The sequence below is a fragment of the Polypterus senegalus genome, chromosome 5, assembly GCF_016835505.1.
Source record: "Polypterus senegalus isolate Bchr_013 chromosome 5, ASM1683550v1, whole genome shotgun sequence".
Taxonomy (NCBI): Eukaryota; Metazoa; Chordata; class Cladistia; order Polypteriformes; family Polypteridae; genus Polypterus; species Polypterus senegalus.
In genome coordinates, this window is record NC_053158.1 from 166,417,819 (window position 1) to 166,441,929 (window position 24,111).

Sequence of the window (24,111 nt, forward strand, 5' to 3'; positions counted from 1 at the left end):
TTGCATTCATATTGCTGTAAATAATTCTGAAAGGTACACAATTTGCCATGAGCAAGCACAAATGTGAACAACCAATTAAACTAAAGAAAAAAACATAGAGAATACACACGGATGAAATAAACCACAATGAAACTTGAATTTGTAATTAATTTCCATATCAGAATGTATGAAACATTATATTCAGAATTAAAAATGGATAATATTACATTTTAATTTCTATTGGGTTAGGGACAAAGTAGCTAGAATTATATTACTGCACTTGCTGTATTTGTTCAGCTAAACAAATTAACTGCTCAGGACTATTTTTTGTGAAGCACGGCGATTAGGACAACCACTGCTACATTTTGGGTTTAATAGAGTCGTACTTATTTTTACATGTTTAGGTTTAAAAAGAAAACCAATGAAAGAATATATTAAGCATATGTCAGTTAAAGACTTGCTGCTTACTGAAAATTAGAAAATAGTAACAATTATTTCTCTCTCTCCATGAAGTAATTGTCAATAAACCTACAGGCAGGGCAAGCAGTTTTGCTCAGGGCATAGCATAGAAAGCATGAAAAAAGGTTGAACAAAAAGCTACAGTCTGAGACTGTAAATAATGCTGTGACAACACATATTGCTAATGATGTTTGCTACAGATTACAGAAAACATTAACATTTGACTTAACACCTACAAAAACTATGATGTTACATGGTATCTGTAGACACTGCCAACACTCCTTCACTAACAAACGATAGATATGTCAGAATTCAATAGTTGTGCAGAAATGATTCAGATATTACAATGATTTAGGGAAAAATAAATAAGTAAATAAATAAATAAATAATACAAAGTTTGACTTTATTTGCAGTTTTGTTTTCATTGCTAACCTATGTAAAATGCATTAATATAATCAATTTAATGTTTTTACCACCCTTACTAATATATATTTCACTGGTTAATACCAGCAAAAAGCTCCATAATGTATCATGGCAAATGATTGGTACATTTTATATTTGTCCATCCTTACATGTCTGCATTTTGAACCTTAAATTCAGAACAATTCTGACACATTTACCAACATGCACATTTCTTCATTCTGCATATAATAATGGAACTGGAAAAAGTAGAAAATAAACGTAAGACAGAGGCACCAAACACTGACTAAAAGCAGCAAACAGCATTTGTGAATTAAGTTTTCTAGTTGTCTTCTACAATATCGTGTAACATAATGTCCTCTACAACGTAATGCTTTTAATATCACAATATAACAATGGTAACTGTGTAAAAATAAAATGGAAATAAGCATTGTCGCTTTTTGTTAGCATGACATTTGGCTATTATACATGCTTTAAGGGGTTAAGAAAAAAAAGAATGTGCAAACAGTAAAACATGACATAAGTTTAAAACCTTCTCTAAGATCCAGCTCAGGTAAGATTCCTATATTCCCCAGATCTGTAACTCAGAAGATCATTTTGAATATTTGCATAAAAAACAGACAACATTTAAAAGAAAAAAGTACACAAATGTTTAAATGATTTCTGACAGTGTCTTAACTGCCATTAATAACCCTGTTCCCTATTTTAATTACAACCTTGAATATAAACCAATGGATATTAACCAATAATTAATTCTACTCACCTTACACAGGGGCTATTAAGGTCAGACATCACCATTGAGAAAAGCAGTATTTTGTTAAAAGCAATTTTGAAAAGCTAACATGTATTCATTAAAATTCCACCTTTCTGCTACTAGATTGTTCTATTAGTTTTTTTTTTTTTTTTTTAATTTATTATTTTTATATTTAACAGTAAGAAAAGATCTATAAAAAAATCAAGGTAATAAAATGATTTTTTTATGTGTGCATATGCTTATCATTAGCAACATACATAAATAACACATTCAACAACAAAGGTAAACACCGGTAAAAAATGATTTTCCACTGCACACATTAAACAAATGCCTTTTGCATCCTGATCTTAATGAGCGTAAATAATGTTACCAAGCATTTTTAAAGATTTGAAATATATGTATATAAATTTATATATACATATATATGTAAAAATGCAAGTGTGTGGCAACATTGTGCAAAGTTTTTAGTACGCGTGTTTAGGCTGGTGCAAATATGAGTTCATAAAAGAAACAACTCAATTTGTGTTCATAAAACACTGCTGCAAAAGAAGCAGTTGACACAGTGAGTCACTGATTGATGGATAATAAAAGGAAAAAAAAAAAAAGGAAAATGGACTTCATCTTTTCCTGCGGCAAGTTCTTTTGTGTTCTGCATGCCAATGCTCCTGCTGGCATTTAATAGAGCAGTAGGATGTGTTCCAGCAGCAGTGATACATGGCTTCTTCTTCACAGTTATAACACTATTGAGACAAGAAATGCACATTTTGAGGATTCAGATGGGAAACACAAATCAATTCAATCTGTACAGTAATGACTTTCATCGTATTTGAAAATAAATAGTTATTTAGGAAAACAGACTTAATTTTAGAGATGATTCTAAAGAAAATGTCTTAATAACCATTTATAGCTACTACATACTTTTCATTATTGTTAATGAAATCAAAAATTAAAAAACTACAGAAAGTTATAGCCATATTGTTATTAGAAAAGGTCTTTTGTATTCTGGTAAGCAAGTAAATGAAATAAATATGTTGGCATTTTGTAAATAAAGAGCAAACTGAACCTTCACAAGCATACTACATTCTTGGTAACATTTAAAATTAGCTACTACCAATATTGCATCAATTAATCACATACTGTTAAGTAACATGACAATAACAGAGGCTTCTTTTGTTCTTACTAACACTTACAAAGCATCAATAAAGTGGTTATTTATCGTGCAATGTGGCACACAAAAATATTTGTACACTTCAGTATAATTGCTTGTGATTCCTTAAATAATGCATAATAAGAATAAAAGAATATATTTACAAGTAATTTTACCAACATGTCATAAACTCTTATGGAACAGTGCACAAAGATGAAAAACCACTTAACTGATGCGTTATAGATATTAAGACAAAAAGAAGCCTCTGTTATGGTCTTATTACATTAACTCTTTCAGGGCTGATGTAAACTTTTGTCAAAAGGAGGAGCTGATGATGGTAATCGACTGTAAACTGTGACAAAACCAAACATTATGTTTTAGTTGGACTCTTGTTGCTAGAAGGAAAGTTAGATTCACTGGTTTGACCGAGATCTCCTGCACTCGCATGAGTAAGAAGGCGCAAACAATGGCACTGACATTTGGTGAGAGATCAAAGCGAATGCGTAAAGCAAAATACTCCGTGGACGATGTTTTGCTATTATCTCTGATCTGGACTATGACTTGTTGGACTCAGATTTTGATACAAGTGATTGAAAATGAGTGTGAGGTTCCAGCTTCAGCTGATTGGTCCCCAGCTAATTGTTGTACTGACAATGTTCACCAGGGAGGACTGCCACTTAACAATGATAAGAGATAGAAACCAGTTTGCAATGCACCGCAACTTTGTCCCAGCCACACAAAGACAGCCTGGCAGCAAGCTTGCCACACATTCTTGGCAAACGGGCAGCAACAGTATGCAGCAACAGATGTTTTCTATTGATTTCTGTGTGAAACCATTGCTTTTCACAAACAGTTTTTTCCAAACTATATGTTGGAATTTATAATTTATTAAAAAAAATTTCAAACACATTATAACATATTTCTATTAAATATTTTACTCCAGTACATGGCATAATTATGGCATTTAGGTAACCTATAAGTTAATTTGTGTGACTTAGAAATTCTGTATGGATATTATGCTTTTATTGTTAAATACCATAGGGACCATCCCATATTATATAAAATAATTACAAGTAAGGATCCAGTACTTACCCACTGTTTTTTCTTTGTTTGAGAAATTAGTTGCTTGTGCTGTGAAACCAATTTCTTGATTTCTTCAACTAGCTCTTCTTTGCATTTTTCTTTCACCTGTTTACATTTTCTGTCCATTTCAGCTTGGGTGTTAGTCACTGCCTTGGTGACTGCCTGATGTTTTTCTTCTTCCATCTCAGCACGTAACTAAAATATAAATACTATATTAAAGTACTAGCAAAATACCCACGCTTCGCAGTGGAAAAGAAGTGTGTTAAAGAAGTTATGAAAAAAAAGGAAACATTTTAAAAATAACGCAACATTTGCTTTCTATTCGTTTGCATAAGCACAGTCCTTCACCAGCAATTATTTAATGTTAGTTCAGACCCGGCACTTAAAAGTTTCTCTCGCACTTTTGCTGAGTTTGTGCTAAACACTATTCTATCCATGACCATCTCATCTTCATTTGCATAAGTGCAGTCCTTCACCAGCAATTTTAACTCAGTTACAAAGTGATCAAAAGTCTCGTTTATACCCTACGTCCTCTCAGTAATCTCGCGAATATTGTATTTGTTGTAGGCATGACAAACGCCAGCGGCAGCATGTCTATGAACTTAATTTAAAGTTAAGCTTTACACCTTGCTTTCCTATTCGTTTGCATAAGCACAGTCCTTCACCAGCAATTATTTAATGTTAGCTCAGACCAGGCACTTAAAAGTTTCTCTCGCACTTTTGCTGAGCTTGGGCCAAACACTATTCTATCCCTGACCATCTAATCTTCGTATGCATAAGCACAGTCCTTCACCCACAAGTTTAACTCCGTTACAGCAATTTTAACTCTGTTACAAAGTGATCCAATGTCTCGTTTATACCTCGTGTCTTCTCATTAAACTTGTATCTCGCGAATATCGTATTTGTCGTAGGCATGACAAACGCCAGTGGCGGCGTGTCTATAAACTTAATTTAAACTTACGGTTTACACCGTGCTTTGTTTCTGCAATAGCTGCACTTATGAATATGCATTTATGCATCATTCGTTTCAAATTCTTTTGCTGCCTTCTCAATTGTGTAATGCATTTATTTTTCAGCGCTCTTTGGAGCTCTTCCTTGTTCTCTACGTACTGCGTTCACAGTCAGCTCACGTGAGCCACTCTCTTGTGTGATCTTGCGATGTCCACAGCTTTATTTAATGTTAGCTAAGACCCGGCACTTAAAAGTTTCTCTCGCACTTTCGCCGAGTTTGTGCCAAACACTAGACCTCTGATCTTCGTTTGCATAAGCACAGTCCGTCACCCATGAATATTTATCTTATATGGGCGGGCACTCAATTACGTGGGAGGCGTGATGATGCAGGACGCAACTCCGCCTCACATAGGCTGCAGGCTATGGCCGTATATATGGTCGAAAGTAGGTTCCAGTTATGACCATTACGCGTGGAATTTCGAAATGAAACCTGCCAAATTTTTGTAAGTAAGCTGTAAGAAATGAGTCTGCCAAATTTCAGCCTTCCAACTACACGGGAAGTTGGAGAATTAGTGATGAGTGAGTGAGTTAGTCAGTCAGCCAGTCAGTGAGGGCTTTGCATTTTATTAGTATAGATTTAAATATATCTAAGATTATTGAATCATGAGTTCAAAAGATGCAAAAATCTAAGGCGACAGAATAAGTCTATTTCCATAGCTTATAAAGAATACTTGCATAATATTGGCAAAGAGGAATGGATGATAAAACCTTTGTAAGAAAATACTTGTAAGATTGTTTGTTAGAGAATAACCCTGTTGGGTTTACAACATTTGCTATGGCGAGATTTATATTTACATCATTAGCTTGTTAAAAAAACTTGCTAAAGAGTAATATTTAACAGATGAGTCAAATTTTTTACATTGATCCCTTATTTCTGAACTTTTTGAGTGATCAGACATTATTATTGCTTAGCCTGTGAACAAATCCAGAATTATAGAAGTTAGCTGTATTCAATTAATTGTAACTGAGAGACTGCATTACATTTTCTAAGGTGCCATTCTAATATAGGACATACTGTAAGTGCTTTTACTATGTTCTTCACAGTTTAGGGGTTATGCTAATAAACATTAGTTTGCCCTAAAAAAACAAACGAATAACAGAAATTTAGTGTTTGCAGATTCGTGTTCAGCAATGAATGAATACTGTTTTTCAATACAGTACATGTACATATCGTATTAATTGAGAGATACGCTTCAAGCACTGAAATCCTAAATATATTTTATGATAGTATCAAATGGAGCAGCTCATTTTATTGATGATGTAGACAAGCCAAATATCAACTTTGTTTGAAACTTGCTCAATTTTTAATTGCTATGACTGTTGTCACCACTGCTACTATGCCTGTATGTGGAAGTGGATGTCTGCAAGGTGGTTTCACCCGCAATCCTGAACTTTATCCACTAGTTACAAAATGGATGGGTGCATGGATGAACACATGTAGTTATGCTCATTACCATCAAAGAATGAATGCGAAGCTTCCATTCCTTTATCAGGAAGGTGTAGGACACCATTTTAAAAGCAATTAATTCCCCCATCATTTCATCTGCTCTAACAAATGTATAACACAACAAGCTCAACAGTTACAAGTGTATCTTATTTCACTCTCAAAGCTGAATGAATCTGTTTAAGTAACTCATAAAAGAATAAAATTAGCAATAACAAAATCCTGTGAGCGTTTGTGTGTTGACTTTATTTTTTTTTTTTTTAGCAGACTGACATTATGATTTCCTGATGGCACCGAAACTAGTGTTACCCAGTTACAAGCGTGCATACAAGTTTTTAAAACTGTATCATGTCATGTATAATAAAGATATGCAAAGACCTTCATATCACTCATTGTCCAGTTGTCTGTCTAACATTTTAGCTTTATTTTTTGTCAACAATGATTTTAAAAGCATTAAAGGCACATTTTCATTTAGTTTTTGTTCCATTTTCATCACAGAAATAATGTCATGAGTATTTTTTGTCTTAATTATTGTTTTGGGAAGAGGCAAATTAAACGGAAGCTTGGAGCTATTCACCATCTCCAATGTAGATTGTTAGGCTGTACTCATTTGGATGTCGACTGAGATTATATTTTTGGTGAAAGGAAAAAAAAACAAAAACAAAAACAGAAAAAAAAAAAAACAAAACAAAAAAAACCTTTTGCTCTGTTTCTGAAAGGTGCATAAATGTTTCAATTATGTGTTTACTATGACTTTTCCCCTACACCACAGGCGTTGAAGTTCAGTCATGGAGGGCTACACTGGCTACTGGTTTTTGTTCTAGATAAATTTCTTTATTAGAAGCAAATTATTGGTGTTGAAGCAATAATTGCTCAAGCAACATATTTGTGCTCCACTGTCAACAACCTGCTTATTTAGCTTTCCAGACTTTAATGGCTTTTTTTAGCCTCAAACAGATGCACTAACTGTATTTTTTGCTTGCTGTTTTATTGACCAGCCACCAATTAATCATGAGAATCAAATGTCAAAGGAAACAGCAGCTGGCTACGTAATTTAGTCCAATTTATACTTGTGTGTGATCAATATAAAGTAGAGGTTTTAATAAAATACTTCAAAAATGAAGGAGAAAAAATGGACTGAGAAGTATCACCAATGCTAAAAACAAATTTTTTAATATCAGGTACTTGCTTCAAATTAAGAAACTGGGCTGGAAGAAAAGCTCGAACTTACTACAGCCATAATAGACCACACATTAGCATCCAGAAGCAAAAAAACAACTTTTCCATAGTAAAAATGTAAACAACCAGGTCTGTTTGAATGTTTCTTCTGCAATCTCTGAAACATGAAGCCAACATAAAATTAAGAAAAAAAAAAAAACTCCTCAATGTAAGCTTAAACAGTGTACAAATCTAGGGTAATAAATACCTTTTCTAATGCTTCTCTGACAACTCTTTCAGTTTCCCTCTTGTTATCAGCTTTCATTCTTTCCTTAACATCATTGAAGATTTTGGTGTACTTTTCATGGCACATATTCTGGCACACTCCATCATTATTGGTTTGAGTGCTCCGATGTATTGTTCTTGGGGAGGAGGCACTTAATTTTTTGGTCTGAGTTGAAACAGATACTTTTTCAGGCTGGTGCGGTGTTGTGGGAATTTCTTGGCTTGAGCTAACTGCTTCAATTTCTGGCTCTGGGTCCTAAAATAAGAGTGAAAATAAGGAGAAACAGTGTTATGCAAAATTAAAACAAGAAGTCAAACATTTTTTCTTTTAAAAGTAATTCAAAGTTAAAATATAAAGTTAATTCTATTTTTCATGCTTTCTATAAATTGCATTTTTTTAATATACAACTTAAAATTAACAGTATCGTTACCAAAAAGATCAACATAAAATACTCTTGTGGTTATTTCAAGTAATTCTCATAATAAGTAGTAGTAGCAGAGAAACCAGATAAATGCATTAATTTTTTATTTTAAAGTTTGCTAATCGTTTGAGTAATTTATGGTTTTTTTTTTTAATATCACCTCTTCCTTGGGCTCCAAATGTTGACTCCTACGACTCTTTTTTGCTTTGGGTTCTTGGGTGACTTTCAGCTATAAAATGTAGAAATTAATATGTTGTATTAGGTACAAATTAAGGCTAAGAAAAACTAGCTTCTACACAATCTTTGCTAAACAATAGATACACTTCAGTTTTATACTAACACTAAATATTTCAGATATTTTAATCTTACAAACACGTTTATTAATAGACATTGTTATTTAATAGTAGGTACATAATTATAGTTTAGAAACCTCACAATTGATTATTTGGTGTTCAAAGTGAATGTAAGAAATATTTTTTTCATGTTAGATTATTTTTATACATATTCAAAATGTACTTTCTTCAGTGCAGTAGAAATAAAAGATGATTACTAATATATCTAAATCCCTGGCAACTACAAACACATAATATAAAGTCTTAAAAGAATTTATTAATTAAAAAAAGCATATTGTATGTAAGAATACAAAAATCTTTGGGGTAGATGTTTAACTAATCTCCTTAGCAATTGCATAATATAAATATTCCAAAAGTAAATTATCATCTGTAATCAAAGAATTTATATGTTTCCAAAAATAAAACGGTAGGTTTACAGACCTGTTCATTGCTGGTGGATGAGATACTTGACTCTGCTTCTTCCTCATGTCTATCTTCCATTTTTGTCTTCCAGAACCTCCCTTCCCGTAAAAAACGCTGGTGAAGTTCTAACTCATCACAAGCTTTTTTCCAGCCCATGCTTCGCTTAACTTGCAGCTGATGGACATTCACCGTTATGTCTTGAATATTTTCTGAAGGAATCCAGGCTCTTGTATTTAAAAACAAACAAGATATTACAGTAATTTTTGTAGATTTTAATTTTCTATTATATGATTATTATTAGAAATATTTCACAAAAACAGTGTCATACAGAATTCAAACTATCTTAAAAAGACAATAATATAACTCATTTAAATATATATAAAAATAAAAAATAATAAAAAGAGCATTGTTGACCACTATCATCCCAACCTGCCCTAACCCAAGACTGAAATAGACCCTGTAAAGGATGAAAGTTGTTTACAAGTTAACAGAAAGTGAGACATGGCCACCCCACAGACCCCAGAAGACCTTGGAAATTAGGGCAGAGAGAAGCAATGTTAAATTAATCAGACACCCAAGCTTGGATCAACTGTACTAGCTCTTGCCTTTTAGCCACACTGATGTCAAGTAAACCTTGGCTGGAGGGAATTCATGGCAGCACAGGTTGAAAAGGGAGCACTTTAAAAGGTTAAGAGATAGTAAGCCATGAGGATTTTCCATGGGGTGGATAAAGCTTGCTTTGCAGCATTTTGTCTATGGAAAATAAAATCCTCTGGGATACAATGAGAGATACAGAATTAAGGTCTAAAAGTAGCAATATATGAGGTAAGAGACATATGTAGGGCAAATAATTATTAAAATATTTCACTGCATTTAAATTATATTAAGTATAAAATACATGTGAATATGCAAGAAATGCAGGCCAGTTAATGGAGTAGAATTGAATTTAATTGAACAACTTCTGCAACACAAAGTTAAGACGCTTTCCCTGCCACCTAAAGATTAGTTTCAATAAGTTAACTGTTAACTTGTAAGATCCTACATCTCTGACAAGCAAATTAAAAATAATTCTTACATAGTAGGGAGACTAAATTAGCTTCTCTCTCTCTATCTTTACTGATTACATGCAGTGCTGGTCAAAGCCCATTTGGAGTCCTAGGAGGGGAGGGGAGACGGAACCAACCCCTTAGTGTATCAGACTTTGATGACCCCTTGGGTCACCCTCAGTGTCTGCAGTGCATGGCCTCTCAGTTACATAAACTGTGCCCGCCCATGTAAATGCCATGGAATTTACGGAGCATGTGCACCTTACCTTTCATATACACTGCCCCTCATGTGACAGCATGCAAACTAATAAAGTTTACCTAATCTAATTATTACAGCATTTTATTGAACTAATAGCTTAGCTTACATTGCTTCAGCATTTCCACTTGCCCACTGTTACCAGGCACACATGCTATGTCCACACTATGCTTGATGTTGAAGTACTGGTTTCAATTAAACAGTTTAAAGAGTAAAACTTGGGTCTGAAGACTTGCTCATTTGCAAAGAATGGATGTCTTTTGAATATGAACCTGCATTTAGATCTGTTGCTAGATAAAAATTAAAGCATTCACACAATATGCAATATTTCTAAGCTGAGTAAATACCAACAACAGAATACTTTTTCTATATGATAATTTAACAAATCCAAGAGAGTTACACTCAAGCTTTATTTAAAATGCACTAGTGAGGCCTCATCTGGAGTACTGTGTGCAGTTTTGGTCTCCAGGCTACAAAAAGGACATATCAGTGTCCAGAGAAGAAGTAGGCAGATTCCAGGGCTAATGGGGATGAAGAAAGATTAAAAGAGCTGAGCCTTTTCAGTTTAAGTAAAAGAAGATTAAGAGGTGGCATGATTGAAGTGTTTAAATTTATGAAGGGAATTAGTATAGTGGATTGAGACTTTTATTTTAAAATGAGTTCATCAAGAACACATGGACACAGTTGGAAACTTGTTAAGGGTAAATTTTGCACAAACATTAAGAAGTTTTGCTTGACACAGAGAACCACAGACACTTGAGATAAGCTAACAAGTAGCTTGGTTGACAGTTTCAAAAGTAGACTTGATGTTTTGTAGAAGAATTAAGTGGCTAGGACTGGCAAGCTTTGTTGGGCTGAATGCCCAGTTTTCATCTAGATTGTTCTAATGTTCTAATAAAAAGTAGCTGTTGGTGCACCTAGAGAAGCAGGAAAAACTTCTGGTACTGCATAACTCGCACTAATTGTTATCACTAAACAGAAAAAAAAGTAATCATGTTAGTGGATTCATTTTGTTTTTGATTTTATTAAAATAAAATTCCATACAAATAAATCAATTTTACAAACAAGATTGAACACAAATCAACCCCCACCCCTGAGAAAGAGAGCTAAGCCAGCAGGGTAAAACTTAAGTAAGTACATGAATTAATAAGTGAATAATGATAAATGGAGGAAAAAAAAAAGGAAAAAAGGGGAGAGAATCTGTTCCCTCAATGCTTTAAAAGCTTATTCTAAAATATTATCTGCAGCTGTCAACAAGTGGTTTGGTCCACTCCTCCGGAGCAAACTGCGCCAGCTGTGTAAGGTTTGAAGGGTGCCTTTTTCAGTCTGCATGTTTCAGTTCTTTCCATAGATGTTCAAAATGATTCAAATTAGGGCTCATTGAAGGCCAGTTCAGAACAGTATGATTTTTTGTTCTTAGCCATTGCTTAGCCAGTGCTTTTAACTGCATGTTGGGTCATTATCTTTCTGATCTGATGTGTGATATGAATTAAAGAGAATAGCTAGTTTGAAAAAAATCACTCTAGTCTAATTTATGAACTTTTAAGGGGACCTACCACCATTTTAGAATATCTTTGTAGAATATGCAATACTTTACCTCTTTTCATACTCAATGGCCTAACAAAGGCACGCAAAGTATGCAGAGTGTAGCAGCAGGAGGAGAAGGGTGATAATTATTGTATTTTTCAATATACAGCACGTAATTTTGAAAAGAGGAGAGTTAAAAAATACTGTTCAAACTTCAATGGTCTACATGCTGTACAGACCTATTTTCTGTTCTTTTTTTTTACATTACAGGGTCACAGAGATCTAGTGTTTGTTCTGTTGGTAATGTGTGCACATACGTAGATAAACTGACATGCAGGTAACAGTCAGTAGAAACCCTTTTGTAAATCACAAGATGGAAAAAAACAATGAAAAATCAAAAAACAGTAACAATTGCTACAGTGACATAAAATATAAATGCCTTGGTTAAGTGTCAGCTGTTTATGATGAGATAAAATGTTCAAAATTTAAATAAGCATATTAAAATTGCAAAGTGCTTCTAAGATTTATTACAAAAATATTTTACTACAAAAAGGTTCTGATTTGTTTGATGCAATTTCCGGCAAACCCACAGCAAATGTTTTTGGGATAAATAGTGAAGAACCTAATGTTAACACAGGGAGAACATGGAAACTCCGAACAGACAACACCAAAACTGAGATTGGAACTCATGAAAGTCAAACTGAAAACAATAAATAGTAATAGAATTGTAGGTATAATAAAAATGAAAACATGGAGATGAAAACACGAATAGCACTGTTGAACAACCTGGAAGCTTCTGCTCTGTAGGTACAAAACCTATCAAATATCATTAATTAACCATGAATGATTAATTCATAATTTTAAAACATACCTATTTATGAAGAAACTATAGTATTGTTTAGTGTCATCTTTGATTAATAGGTATATTATGACTTCTTGTGTATGGAGAGAGTATTACCATATTATTCTTGTGAAGAAATTATTTTTCTGCTTGATTTTGACATGTATACAAGATTCTACTGTGGCTGTAGCTGAAAGGAACATTAAGCTTGACTATATATGAGATGCCATTTTGGGGAAAAAAAGTGTCACATGATTAGTGTGCACAGATGACATCAAACCACTGTGTCTCATTGTGATTGAGCATGTACACCAGTATTGCATATATAAAAAAAAAAAAAGATTGTAGTATACATTAAAAAATTTGTTGCACTGGGCAGCGATTAAAATTTTAAATCATGATTAATCACAGACATTCACAACAATCACATTATGATGTGCAAAATTCAATAATGAACTCAAAAGTAGTGTAAAGTGTAGGCACTTTAAACAAATAAGGGCTTTTTAACAGCAGTATTCCCTTTACATAGTAGCAGTTAAAATATTTCTTGTAAATCCTAATCTAAACATTAATATAGTCAAATCAAACATAAAACCAAAGCTATTTGCCACTGCCAGGGCATTATTTTATCTAGTTTGTTATAGAAAAACAAGTTACCTTCAGATTCCAGAGCCACGATCACATTATAACAGGTACCATCCGAGCAACAGTAAACAACAGTTGACAAGTTAACATTTCTAAATCTGTTTTCTTTTTCATTCAAAAAGATACCAGCAGAAACATTTTATTTTATCAGGGAGCAGCATAAACAGTCTATGTTAAGTACCAGCTCTTCAAGGGCTAAAATTTTTTCCAAAATAAAAATAAAAAAAAAAGTTTTCTGAAAAGCACACAAAGCAATGGTTTCACACATAAATCAACATAAAACGTCTGCTGCTGTCGGCGCCTGTTTGCAACGGCAGTGTGGGGGGCGACTCAAATGCTAGCAGATGTACAGCGGGCTGGCTGCTTAGCTGTCTTTGTGAGACAGGTGCGTGGGGGTGGCAGATGCAGTGAGATGCAATATGGTTTGTACCTCTTGTCATCGTCTCTGTCCTCCCAGGCAAACGTTGCCATAGGTGCATCAGCTACACAAACGTGTTCAGCACCACATTCAGCTGGGGACCGTTCAGCTGATGCCAGTACCTCACTTTCGTTTTTCAATCTACATCTCCAGATCACTTGCGTCAAAATCGGAGACCAACAAATCAGAGTCTGATTCAGCGATAATATGAAAAAAAATCATCCACGGATTATTTTGTTTTGAGCATTCACTTTGGTATCTCTCCACATGCCATTTGAGAAGATGTTTGCTCTTCGCTACTCAAGCACGTGCAGGGAATCGAGGTGAAATCAACAAAGCTAACTTTCCTTCTAGCAAAAACATATCAAAAAGCACTGTAACAAGAAGATTACTGATCTCTATCAATCGCTATCGAGACTGAGGCTTTCAAAATAATAATAATAACAAAAACTGCGTTAACACGCGATAAAATAATTGTCAGCTTTAATTAATTAATGTATTAACACGATAATAACGCATTAACTTGCCCAGCCCTAAAAATGTGATTTAATTATGTACAATATATGCTGTCACATTTTTTCGATTTCCCTAATCATAACAGCTTGATGGTGGATATGTACTCAAACCAGATGACCGCATAGCAAACTGACAGCTCTATGCATCAGACACTTTGATCACTTTTGATCAGCATCAGTTGTCACAAGCATAGCAGCAGGGGTGTTCCTAGACAGAATGGGAACCATGTGAAAGTTTTTAATGGTGCTTAGGTACATCTATATACATAAATGCATATCACAAATTTTGTACTGTTTTATTCAAACAGGAAAAAAAATTTACTATATAATGCAAGTAACACACAATTTGATTTCTGAAGTCTTTAACTACAAGTGATGTCATTTGCATTAAAATTGCCTTACCCACTTCGCATTGCTACCAATGTGTGCATCATTTATGAAATGGCCCACGCAATTTTTATAAATATAGGAGTATTACAATGCTTTTTAACATTTATTGTAAAATTATATATTGCAAATACTGATAGTAATCATCAGAAAAAAATCATTTTCATCACATGTTATTAGGAAACCCTAATAGGAATATAGGAAACCCACCTTTAGTATGTAGTACCAGTACGTGTACATTATGGGAACCACTGTTGTCAAATGTTTTGTAAACTTGAAAAGGAAGTGACACTGATTAAAAAAATACTGCAGTAGGACTGACAATGATGTAATTTTACAAAGAACTATCGGTATAATTATGTAATTTGTGATACAAAAAAGAGAATTGATCCATAAGAAACTATACTGCATAATAAAAGTGGATTTCACTACAGAAAAAAATAACAGAAACAAGTATTAGTATATACTCCTCTTTTGGGATTTTAATTTGGCAAAATCTTGTACTATTTTTTTTATTTAACTTTTGATCATTTAATTTGATCATGAGTGTACATAAATAACAAGTGATTAAAAAAAACACCTCAAGCATGGCCATGGAAGAAAAAGACAGAAAATGTTGCATGTCTGGAATTAATTCGGACAACAATCAAATCTGTCTTATGCAACTGTCACCTAATGACAATTCTAACATATGATCCAAAAAATTTCAGATTTAGGGTGGCTGTAGAATAAAATTTCATGTCTTATCTAATACTACATGTTTTAATATTAGCTATGTGTCTGGCTTGAAATGTATGTGTCTGTAGCACTGTCCCTTTATTCCTTCAGTCTGTAACTATGTAATGGCATATTTTAATTATCTATCTCTTGGTCTTCAATTGCAGGCTTTCGGACTGTGCTAAGAACTAAGAGTTACATTGTGATAATGTGCCATTACATAGAAGAAGACTAGAATACAGAGGTGGCATTACACACAAACTAGCTCCAGCTTGTGTCTTCTCTGTAAAATATTTTTCTATACAGTGTCTCGACAGAATTTGCCAATCTAACTAAATATTGCTGAATAGTTACTGAAAATCTTTTCCACCAACAAACACTGATTGGTAATGTATCTTGCTTTATCATTTTGCTCGTCCTCTGTAAAATTTAATCTTGCAGCCAATTACAAAAATTTTAGGTCATTGTTATGTAACCTCACAAACTACATTATTGTTTTGCATTGGTAATTCATTGTACTATGATTATTTTACACTAGTATTCTAGCAAAGCATTATAAAATTTGTAGAAAACATTGTTACTCTTTCTCTTTAAATGGTCCCAAATCAAGCTATTCTTAGTTTGCGTCATTTCTGCTGACGGCTCTGCCTCTGGATGGTAGCTCAAATATAGTTCTTAAGAGCCTATTTAAATGAACAACAGTCTGAAAGTAAGTCTATATCAGGTGTTGACAATGCAGCAAGGCAATTTAGTACCCCTGTAAACATTTAACTTTATAGTAAGATTATTATTTACTGAAACTTTTAATGTAAGTGAATCCTACAACATTTATTACTTAATATCCCTACCTGCAAAAGTTCCTGTACTAATTACACAGATGAATCTAACATTCAATTTGGCATTGAAATAGTAAAACTATTTCACAGCTGAAAAGAAAACCAAAAACTATTGGCATGTCTAAGAACTCATGGGTCTAATCAAGAGTGTGAAAATGTTTCCAGAGTTATCAAATCCAATCATTATGGCAGGGTTAACTCTAATGTATATACAGGTGAAGATGCTAAACTAAATTCTGTATATACATAATGGAAACTCAGTAAAAATTGTACATTGGCACACTTAGATTTCAACATTCAATTGATTTACGAAATCATTCTCCAAACCTTTAAGTTTGCTATAAGAAGATATTCATTGAAACATTCCTTTTGATAGTACATTGTGTAGAATGAAGTGCACAGTTATGTTTAAGTGATAGGCATATAGAAAACTATATTAATATTTACCAAAATCACTATTTGGAAAATCTGCCTTCCAAACAGTTTTCTCCCTTATTACAATGATGTTTAAAATCGTCAGAATCAAGAACAAATGTACAAGGAAGTAGTTGCTGCTTACATGTTTTGATCTATAATACAATGAAATCATTACAATAATGTGAATAGTAGTATTTCCTAACCTCTGGTGCTGGTGACCAAAGAACCTTACATCTACTTGATTGTCTTCTCTTTGTAGGACTTTCGCAGGCCAGTAACCAAATCCTTTCATCTTTGCCCATACCAATTCATGATTTGGCATCTAAAAAATAAAATGCATAGTAAAATTATCTGAATTAATCTTTTTGAAACATTAGATTCCAAAATCTATATACATAAAACTCTTTTCGTTATTGAAACGGAAATTACGAATGACCACGCGAAACAGAAATTACACATGACCACAGAACATAATACAGGAACTAATCACTTTGTTGTGGACGCCATTTTTATATCATCTTTATGAATTGTTATTATTTGTGTGAGAGTTACTTCACTGATATGGAAAAGAAGTAAACACAAACATGCCGATCTATCCCATAAAAGTGTGCCCCGCATTGCCCTCTCCCAGCCCTCCTCTCTGGACTCCAGCTCTGAGCCGTTTGCTACCAGGCGCGTTCTGACAAATAAGTTTTATTTATTCGTCCACGTGACTGTCGCGGAAACTGCCAATTATATTTTTAATTGGCAGTACTTGATAGTTGAAGAGATGAGGAAAACAGCTTTGCATCTTTCTACTTTTTAACTGCGCCGAGCTGTAAACAATATAAAGACGACACCGCCTTCAGCAGCAAGGGGTTGTGAGAACAAAGTGGACACTCGGTGGAGCGGAATGTCGGGCTGCTCTGCCGGGTCGAGAGCTTCGCAGTTTGGGCGCTGTCCTCTCTTATCGCACTGTTTGTGACACTTTGAGTGCCCTGTCGGCTCCTGGGAATGTGGAAATCATTGCGAATGAGTGTGATCGGCACCATCAAAGCAAAACTCTCTTTGTAAATTGCGCTTCAAGACTACTTACTGCACCTTAAGGTGAGTTCAGGTCACTAAAACCCTGCAACATTCAAGGTTGCTTTTGTGATAAATTCTTTTAAGAAGATAGAGGGTTTACATCTAAGAAGATGTACCGACCTCTTCATGTTAAGTTTTGGACTTGGGAGTTGTTTGAACCTTCTGCCCATTAAGCACGGAATCACAGGCACGTATTGCAAGGTTGTCAGGCAGAAATTTGCAGGATCGCATAGAAAATGTAATTTCTATTCCACAGCGGTCGTGTAGCGCCTTTCATAAGGTATACCGAGAGATGATCCAGATACATTGAAGCTGCTGTTAGTGCTACGTACCTGTTGTGTTATAGCGCCTTTAAAATGTACTTTACCCAAAAGCACTCCAGTACTGCTCAATGTATCTTTACTTCTTACATGTTAATGTTTTACTGTTTAATAATGTATATACTACATTTTTTTTTTTACCTTGCCCTCAGTGAGCGAAGCCACTGGGTAATCAGCTAGTAAATAAATAAATAAAATAATATATGCATAAAATATAGAGCAGGAGCAAAGAGCTGATCAGGTTAATAGATAATAATAGATAACATGTTTGCATAATTAAAAATAAAAATTATTACTTTTGTTTTCAATTTGTTGTTATAAGACAAGTGAAAAATTAATTAAAAAAACCCATAGGTAGATCAAGAAAAAAAAGCTCTAATGCTGTGAAAACGTATTTGCCCCAATCCTTTCCTCTATTACAAATTTTTGACACTGAATGTTTTTGAGTCTTCATCATAAATCTGTCTGTGTACAGACAGGCAGATAATATAAGAGGCAAAGCTGAATGACTGATTCACTCATCAAAAAACACTATTTTCCATTTAGCTACAAAGCTGAAATTTGTAAGGATAATACATTTAGGCCAGTAGGCATCTACTATGAAAGGTCATTTTGACATCTCAATGTTTATGGGCAAATCTCCCTAAAAAAAAAAAAAAAGAAAAACTAAATACTCCAAAATCTCAACAATGCCTTAAATGATTTGATTGAAATTTGGTGATGCTGTATAAAAAGGAAATTAGCTGAAGCATGCTTTTTATTTGTTGATATTTCTCATTAATAATGCTCTAGCCAGGGTCCAGCCTAGCAGGATTATGCAGATTTTCTAACTGATTGATGGAAAACAATGGATCAATCAAAGCTCCCTGGTATTTAACAAAAGGCAGGGATTTTTACATTTTTTTTAAAAATACTGCCAAGAATAAGATTAGAATAAGAAATGTTTTAAAAAATATATATGCTGGGAAAAACAACTAGTAATTGATACAGTGCCTTACTACAAGTAACATTATCTCAAGGTACTTCACAAGCAGAAAAGTACAGTGAGATTACATATACTTTGTACAACATTAGTGCAAGCAGTCAGGAGCCTATATTTATCAGTGGTAGAAACTCAGGCAGCAGTCTTGGGGTAAAATAGGGTGCTTTCATTTCATTTCTTTTCTTTTTTTTTTTTTTTTTACTAAACTACATATAAATTCAAGTTATTTGGAAAAAAGATGCTCCACTGAAACTGAACAAATAAAGAATTAGTATTGCTGAGTATTTCAAAACTGTACATAAAATTAAACATATAAAACGTAAAAAATACTTACACAAGGATAGCAAAACCAGCTATCAGGCCTTGCATTTGAAAGATAAAAACAGTTTTTGCAAAGCTGCAGCTCATTAAGCTAGAAAGGAGGAAAAAAGCTTTATTATAAAGTATATTACTTGTTAAATTAAAATGATGCCACTTAAACATATTGAAACAAACTAGGTTCCTTGAAATACAAAGCAGTGGTAGGATATTATGACTGCATTAATGCTATATAAAAAGTTATTTATAAAATTTACAAAAAAAAAAAACATTTTCATAGTCATCACATCAAATGTAGTTCCCAATATTGCTTTCTTCCTAATAAAATATCCCCCCTCCTTTTTCTGTTTCTAGTTTTTATAAGATTTTCTCTTCTAATCCTAACTGTTAAACAGTTATCATGCTAACCACATTCTCAGGGTTTTATGAAATTTGTGTCCTTAGCATAACAAAGATAGTTTAGGATAGGGCTATTCAATTACAAATTCAGTTTGGCCAGTTTTTTAAACCTAGAAATTTAACTGGGTTTTTCCACTTTTGAATAAAAACAAATATTTGTTCACATCTGACCCAGACACATCTCAAAGTGCATAAAACTAAAAAAAAGTGCACAGTATTAGCAATAACATCTGTTTACATTTTGAAATAAATATTTTGGTCATATATGACCCAGGCATATCACAGATCACATTCAACAGAATAAAAAAGAACTATCAATACTATCAAAGCTATAAGTGTACAAACCTATTACAAGTGATAACCGTAACTAAAACACATGAATATAACGTATACTGCACACTGGGGGAATATAGTTTTTTTTTTAATCACTACATGTAATTAGCAGTGCCTTTTTTTAAACAAAGATTGGCGGTATGCAAATGTTGCGCTTGGATCAAGTTTGAAGTACTATGAAGGTATATAGAGGCTTAGAGTCCTAAAGCTACAGGTTTGTTTATTTGGTGAAAAATAACGTTTAAAATTTTAAATTGAGTATAATAATAATTCTTTAAATTTGTATAGCATTTTACTCACTATTCAAAGTGCTTTGCAAACTCCGGCAGGGAGGACCGGGAACGCAAACCCATGATCTCCTTGATGCGAGGCAGCAGCGCTACTATTACACCACCTTCGTAGGGTACTGTACTGCATAATACTGTGCTTGACAGTTTAAAATTTAAACACAGAATTTCCAAAATCAAAGAATATTAACCACAGGTTAATAACAACCTCTACATTCTAAAAAATGTTATGTGGTCCTGCAAAGCAATCTGTGCTTAATTTGAATGAGTTTTAATGAAAATTCAAACTTTTTCCATGTCTTCATCAAATACAGCCTTTCTAATTTGTTGTGTGCTTTGACTACCAATACCGTCCTTGTAACATCCATGAATCTGCAGGATCAAGTGGAAGGTCAACTGATCATATGAAGAGCTGAGCCACTTGGAATTTGCTTTTGGGCCACATGTGGCTCACAAGCCACTGTTTGAATAGGCAAAGTTTAAGCTGAACTTCCACTGACAATCCTCTTTTGTATTACGCAAAGTCAGCACAGGTAGCACCGAATGATCAGTCTTAGAAGGTAATCTTCTCTAGGCTTAATCATTTCTTATCTAAAAGATGTCCTCATACACGATTGAATGCAACAAAAGAAACTTTTGTGATTACTTACAATTTTTATTACTTACCTCATGACATGTATCACTGTAAAGTAGTTTAGCTACTTCGGCTTCGTCACTATTAACTGCAATTAAACAAGCTTTATGTTACCTGTTTGAACAATGTTTCATCTAAACTCACATTTCATAAGAATTCATAAGCCTTCAAAAAACTGTTACTCATATACTAAAATTGAATTTACGCATTTTCATTCTATTTCTATTGCACTTATTGGGTTGAGTAGATACCTCCATTTAACAGAATTTATCTACGCTGTTAAGGAGCTGAATGAACTGTTTCAAACTCAAGACAAAACCCTTTTCACTGTTATAATGTACTAGTGCTTTCATCATGAGCAAAAACAACTTGAACATGCTTCAATTCATTTCATGGTCAATTCATTGCAAAATATTTTTCATTAACTTCAAAGTCTTAGGTTTCAAGGCACTGATGGACAGTAGTCTATACTGGCAGCACTGTTAATCACAAAGCCCACCCATACACACCCATACTTACTCTCGGATGTGTGAAAAAAATATTTTTTAAAACTTCATGACAACATTTCTAAAAATATGCATATGCTGTTCCTGAACACTGGAAATTCAAGAAGCAGCAAATTATTTACACCCCTTATATAACTACATTTTTAAAAAAAAAACCAAAACAACAAAATCTGATTTGTAGCATAGTATCTGTGACATTTAGAGACAGACTGATACACATAGGTAGATTAAATAGATCATCTAAATCATCTAACCTGTGAAATGTAGGTTTTTAATATGTACTAATGTCTGTCTTTAATAGTTTGTGTCTTGCTGAAATTAACTTTTTTAAGGCAAAAACTATGCATATCTCAACATTCATAAAACAGAACATCTTTCATTACTAGCTTGGTTAAAAAAAAACACATACATCATGGATTAAGCTATCTGTGTCACAGGGGTATGACACTCTACAATACATTTTCTAAATGCTCTATGGACTTGCTCCCTCTCCCTATGCATTCAAGTTTATGAACATTTGATATTTTAAATTTATATACTTATACCACAAGTAATGAAATAAACGAATATCTACATTGAAACTTGTATGTTAAAAAAGGGTATCTGAATTTGTGAAATGGTTTTTTGCAAGTAAAAAAGGTGAACCTGCAAAAAAAACCTAACTGACTTCCCAGGGAAGAGACTAAAATATGAAACATATATAGTATACTGTAAGTACAGTCCATAAATGTCACTACTATTTTCTGTTTTGAACCAAAAACATCAAGAAGAAGTGTGTCTCTATCAAAAGCCTAACACAAAAGTTCAAAACCAATTGCCTTGGTTCGTTTATGAAAGGTACAGCTTTTACAGAAATAATTGCTGATTGACATTATCTATTAAGTAATCTAAAATCACAATCATTTTTTTACTCAAAAATCTAAGTAATCCCTAAATATTCTATTAGGCACTATTGAATTACAAAGCTAATCAAAATGTCGAAATTTATTCTGAATGATCTGAGATATACACAAAAATGAAGCAGTTGTTTGATGAAAAATGCAAACAGTAAAGCAAATATAGGCAGAATCTTTATTGAAGTGAAAACAAGCTATCCATTACCTCCAAGTAGTTCTGGGAGTTCCTTAATGAGTCTAGCAACATGTTTGTACTGAACACAATACACATGACTTCATTCATTTTTTTAATGATTAATTGTAACATAAAATAATAATAATAATAAAAAAATCACATTAATACACTGCCTGAGGAAACAAAGTCACCACCTGGATTTAACAAAACAAATACATTAGAGTCTTCCATTGGATAAGTACTACAGTGATTAATATATTTTAGCTGGCAACTCATGATGCAGTGAGTAGCTTCTCATTTCTTAAACAACCATGTTGGACAACACATCCTGTGGTCGTGGAAAAGATGTTACGCTGTTTCAGAAGAGTCAAATTACTGGCCTGCATTAAACAAGGAAAACAACTAAGGAGATTAAGGAGACTACTAAAGCTGGTTAAGAACTATCCAATGCAGTATTAAAACCTGGGAGGATAGTAGTGAACCATAATCTTTGAGAAATGTGGCTGGGGAAAAACAATCCTGAATGATCATGATCAGAGATCACTTAAATGTTTGGTGAAATCAAATTGTGATACCTCAACAGTAGAACTCATTGTCATCATCAAATTCTTCCATGAGGACCCTGAATGCTTAGAGTGGGCTGGGCAGTCTTATGGCCTGGAACCAAAGCATATTTTTTTTTTTTTTCTCCAGCTGTCTGGAGGTTTTTTTTTTTCCTGTCCTCCCTGGCCAACTGGACCTTATTTGTATTCTACGTTAATTAGTGTTCCCTAATTTTAATACTTATTTATTTGGACTTTTTCTCTTTCTTCATCATGTAAAGCACTTTGAGCTACATTATTTGTATGAAAATGTGCTATATAAATAAATATTGTTGTTGTTGTATTTAATAGTGAAAGTGAGGGTATTTCCAGATGCAAAATGCAAAGAGAAGTGAAAGGTATTGAGATTAACACTAGAATTACCAGAGCCTACGAAAAAACTCGTAGATCCGTCCCACCTTAAATCGCTTCACACTTCTCCATCAGCGTCTTTTGTCCTGTAAATGTGTTGATAAGCAGCAAACAGCAAGCAGCCTGCTATCACATCCCCCACCCCGCAAAGTTTTCTCAGCTAAAGTCTGTTTACTTGCGTGTCAGTTGCTTAGAGTTGTACAGAGTGAGAATTCAAGCAAAATGACACCTTTTAAAAATACTATATCGTTATTTGGAACACTTGCATTTCATGTGTGCTCCGTGTTTGATCTATGTAAACACATTGTTAAAACAGAAACGTTTTTCATGTTTTAGTAATAATTGTGAAAATGTAGACATAAAGTGTATAATGTGTGAAGGCTGAATTCCAGATATTAAAGAAACACTTTCACAAAAGGTACAAATATAACAGAACAAGTGCATTTTTATTCAAAAATATAAATGCAGAAAAAGAACCCGCGTTAGGGTACGACATTAACACGCATTTGGTATGACTGCATCGGTGGCGCAATGGCATGTTGACTGGTAATCAAAACTTCACGGGTTCAATCCCGGACGAGTCCGTTTTGAGAAGTGAGCTGCTCGTATTCTTACTATTTTAGAATAAAAACATACAATTTATTCCATTCTGTAATAGCCGGTGTAATTTATGATACTTGTAAAGGTTACACCTCCCACGTAATTTAGTGCCTGCCCATAT

General features: G+C 33.7%; 1 protein-coding gene across 4 annotated transcripts in view; it reads right to left on the reverse strand.

Moving 5' to 3' along the window:
• Positions 1-318: 318 nt before the first annotated feature.
• The window catches only part of zmynd11 (zinc finger, MYND-type containing 11), a 144,515-nt gene continuing 120,722 nt past the window's right edge, over positions 319-24,111 (reverse strand). For all 4 annotated transcript variants that reach the window (XM_039753598.1, XM_039753597.1, XM_039753596.1 and 1 more), the window contains 8 exons: positions 20,893-20,948; positions 19,224-19,301; positions 16,726-16,844; positions 8,936-9,143; positions 8,323-8,391; positions 7,724-7,996; positions 3,852-4,037; positions 319-2,352 (listed from right to left, as the gene is read on the reverse strand). In XM_039753598.1, coding sequence (XP_039609532.1) covers positions 2,230-2,352; positions 3,852-4,037; positions 7,724-7,996; positions 8,323-8,391; positions 8,936-9,143; positions 16,726-16,844; positions 19,224-19,301; positions 20,893-20,948 — 1,112 coding nt within the window. In that variant the 3' untranslated portion in view covers positions 319-2,229. The remainder of the gene's footprint in view (positions 2,353-3,851; positions 4,038-7,723; positions 7,997-8,322; positions 8,392-8,935; positions 9,144-16,725; positions 16,845-19,223; positions 19,302-20,892; positions 20,949-24,111) is intronic.